The sequence below is a fragment of the Frankliniella occidentalis genome, unplaced genomic scaffold (genome assembly GCF_000697945.3).
Source record: "Frankliniella occidentalis isolate FOCC.00 unplaced genomic scaffold, Focc_3.1 Scaffold9, whole genome shotgun sequence".
NCBI lineage: Eukaryota > Metazoa > Arthropoda > Insecta > Thysanoptera > Thripidae > Frankliniella > Frankliniella occidentalis.
Window position 1 is genome coordinate 2,504,604 of NW_026267139.1, and position 3,094 is coordinate 2,507,697.

General features: G+C 56.8%; 2 protein-coding genes across 2 annotated transcripts in view; both read right to left on the reverse strand.

Moving 5' to 3' along the window:
- LOC127752248 (SH3 and multiple ankyrin repeat domains protein 1-like) overlaps positions 1-2,455 on the reverse strand; it is a 22,063-nt gene extending 19,608 nt beyond the window's left edge. Inside the window, exon 1 of the transcript XR_008012314.1 lies at positions 1,003-2,455. The gene's annotated coding sequence lies outside the window, so the exon portion shown is untranslated. The remainder of the gene's footprint in view (positions 1-1,002) is intronic.
- A 164-nt stretch (positions 2,456-2,619) lies between these two features.
- LOC127752324 (histone-lysine N-methyltransferase SETD1B-like) overlaps positions 2,620-3,094 on the reverse strand; it is a 12,330-nt gene continuing 11,855 nt past the window's right edge. The window contains exon 4 of the mRNA XM_052277283.1: positions 2,620-2,639. Within this exon, the coding sequence (XP_052133243.1) occupies positions 2,620-2,639 (20 nt within the window). The remainder of the gene's footprint in view (positions 2,640-3,094) is intronic.

Below are 3,094 nucleotides of genomic sequence, written 5' to 3' on the forward strand. Positions count from 1 at the left end.
GGGAAGGGGTGAAAGGGGCCTAAGAGCAACAGGTCCCACCGTCCCGCGTTGGACAAGCCCCGGCTCGGCTCGGGTTCGGCTCCGGCTCGGCTCCCCGGCTCGGCTCCGGGCTCGGCTCCGGCAGACCGACGCAAGGCGCAGCCCGGCACGTCGCGCTCGGGTCGTTGCACAAGCCCCACCGTGCACAAGGACGGGCGGCGGCGAGCAACATTCACTGAGCTGGGCCGGGCCTCTGGGCCGGGCTGCGGGGACGATACACGTCGTCGCAGTAAAAGGTTTCGACACGCCGACAACAAAATATATTTCATCACAAGTTGTTTATTATCAAAACGGTATAATTGTTATCATTATTATGGGGCACAGTAGTCATGGGGAATGTAACAAAACTTTTACATAGAAAACGCAGAGCACGTGAGTTTCATTCATTTACACTTTTGCCTCATATCAGTTATCCTCCAACAAAGTCAAAGTCCAGCTTAGCCGCTAATGTACCGGGCGTTTCAGAGAAGACACGACGCAGTGTTGCGGGTTTGCCTGAGCTGCAGGCACCATACGGGCGCATGGCGTAGGCAAACCCGCAATACTGCAGGTCTCTGATCGAAAACAACAGGAATAAATTATACATTATTGTAGCACGACGCATTAAGATTGTTCTTAGGCCTATGTGTATTGGATTCATCATCCAGGTTAAGGTTTCAGATGCCGGTTACTGTGTTACATGGCAGCATGCATGCGCAGCCAGAGCCTAGAGGTACTTCACTCAAAAAATTCAGTGGAAACACTAAAAAAAAAAAATTAACAAAAAAACTGAAACAAAAAAAAAAAAGAAAAAATCGATTGTAACATTAGAAAAACCCAGAACAACTCAGGGAAAATAAAAAGACAAGAAAAATCAAAGAAAATCAAAAAGCATAGAAAAACTGGTGAAAGCTTGAAATTTTTCAGTGAAGTAACTGTTCCCCTATCGGCTCCAACTCTGCTCGACAGATTCGTGACACTCACCAGACTCTCCACATCCAGGCTCATTATTCCTCGCACATGATTCAGGGGGACCCCCGCCGCGTCCGCCGGCCGCCCTGCCCCGCCGAGCCGGGGGGGCGGGCGTCGCGATAGGGACCAGGAGGATGACGAGGTCGACGAGGGGGAGCAGCGGGCCGCCGCCCTGCTGGTCCACGGCCGCCTCGCGGCAGCATCACTGATCAGCGCATGGCCTCCTCGGACACTGCACTCCACTTGAACACACTGCACTTATTCCGGGCACCAGCGTGCACTATACTCCTGGCAGGGGACCGCGCGACGGCCCCGGCGCACACAGACACTCACGCACTCCACTCGGACACTGCACTCGCGGACGCGGTGCTCGCCGGCGTGCACTTCTACTTGCAAAGGGGTACGCGACGACGGTCCCGGACACACCGCGAGAGAGAGGCAAGGTACTCGGCGCAACGACGAGGCGAGCGGGGTCCCAGCCAGCTGCTTACTGTCAGACTGACTCCACCGCTCCCCTCCACCTCCACCGCGGGGCCGGCTGCCAGCTCGGGCGGGGCGGGGCGGCCGTCGCCGGCGGCGGCCCACAGAGAGCGCTCTGCTCCGCGCCGTCCCTCCACGACGACGACGGTACTATACGGCGGCGACCTGCACGCCCGGGCGGAGCGGCGGCGTCGCGGGGAAGGGCCGTTCCTCCTCTCACCCGCTACGCGGAGCTCTAAGCGGCGCAGACCGAGCTGGCAGGCAGGTCGGCTGCGGCCCGAGCGAGCCGGCGCGCGGCTGGCGCGGCCCGACACCGCGCTCCTTTCCACGCGAATGACTCCGCCGAGCGGCAGACGAGGGGGCGGTGGGGGCGGTGGAGGCCAGCAGAGCAGCTCCTCTTCATGTCCGAGAGACACTATGGCGGACACCTGACTCCTCCGGTGCGCGACCACACCACCACGACGATATGCACAAGTCTGACGCTGTCCAGGACAAGACCATGATCGTTGGCGTGGAGGCAACGGCGGCGGTGGGTTCAACAACTTCCTGGTTTCAAGCCGATATAGGCGGGACTCCACTACTCCCCACTCCCCTCGTCTCCGCCTGCCTCGCTCTCGGAACTCACACACGAAAGTCACTCCTGCCCAAATTGGCTGTCCTCGCCGCACAGCGCCGCCGCCGCCACGCCACGCGTGGGTGTCTCGCGGCGCGGCCTCCGCGGCCCAACGGGGACCGACGGGGAAGGAGAACATTCTTGTGAGTCCCGGACGGGCGAGCCTACACGGCAAAAAACGATCACGAACAAATCTGTAATATATAATATGGGGCTGGAGTGCTGGTCAAGGAAGGAGTGTGATGTATACAGGCTGCTTGAAATTCGGCTTAATTAATTTTCTGTCTTGAAATTTGCTTGGGACATTCGAGAAAGTTTAAACAACAATTTTATAAGATCAAATTTTGGAATTTCGTTTCGGTGTGCCGCAGCACTTTGATTGAATTCCGTATGAATGTTAGAGTAGCAAGTTACCTTTCAATTCCGAATTCCATTCAAAATTTGGAATTTATAATTTGGCAGAAGGATTATACTGAAAGTATATTTTAACACTCCTGCAAAGGTGCATGCGGAAGGGCGCAGTTAAGCAGTTATTGTCACCATTGAAGGATAGTTGCTGTAGGGCCGAACAATTTTAGTTCAATTTTGGACTTGACCCTATTCCCCGAGCTGGCGGACGGCTTCAATTCGGGGTACGGAGTTTTGCAAACGCGACTGAAGGCTCGCTGTCAGTCTGACAGTCTATATATTGTCCTGGACTGTGCTTCGTTACAGCTTGCGGGTCGGGCACGACGCCGCTGGCGGGTGTGGCGGCACCAAGAAGGCCCAGAGGCTGAGCGCGACAAGCCCACGCCACGCCTGCGGGGGACGATGACCCTATTTCCCCATCAGCAGATGGCAAGAACCAGAGAAGAAGGGCGGGCGCCAAATTGCTCTGAAAAGCGTCGATGAAGATGAGGCACGAAGAGTGCTGCCGCTCGCAGCGCCCCGCCGCGGTCTCACAGCCTCGCCACCGCGCTACTGCGTGCTGCGCGGGCCCTAATAGCATTATCTTGTAATCGATAATAATGA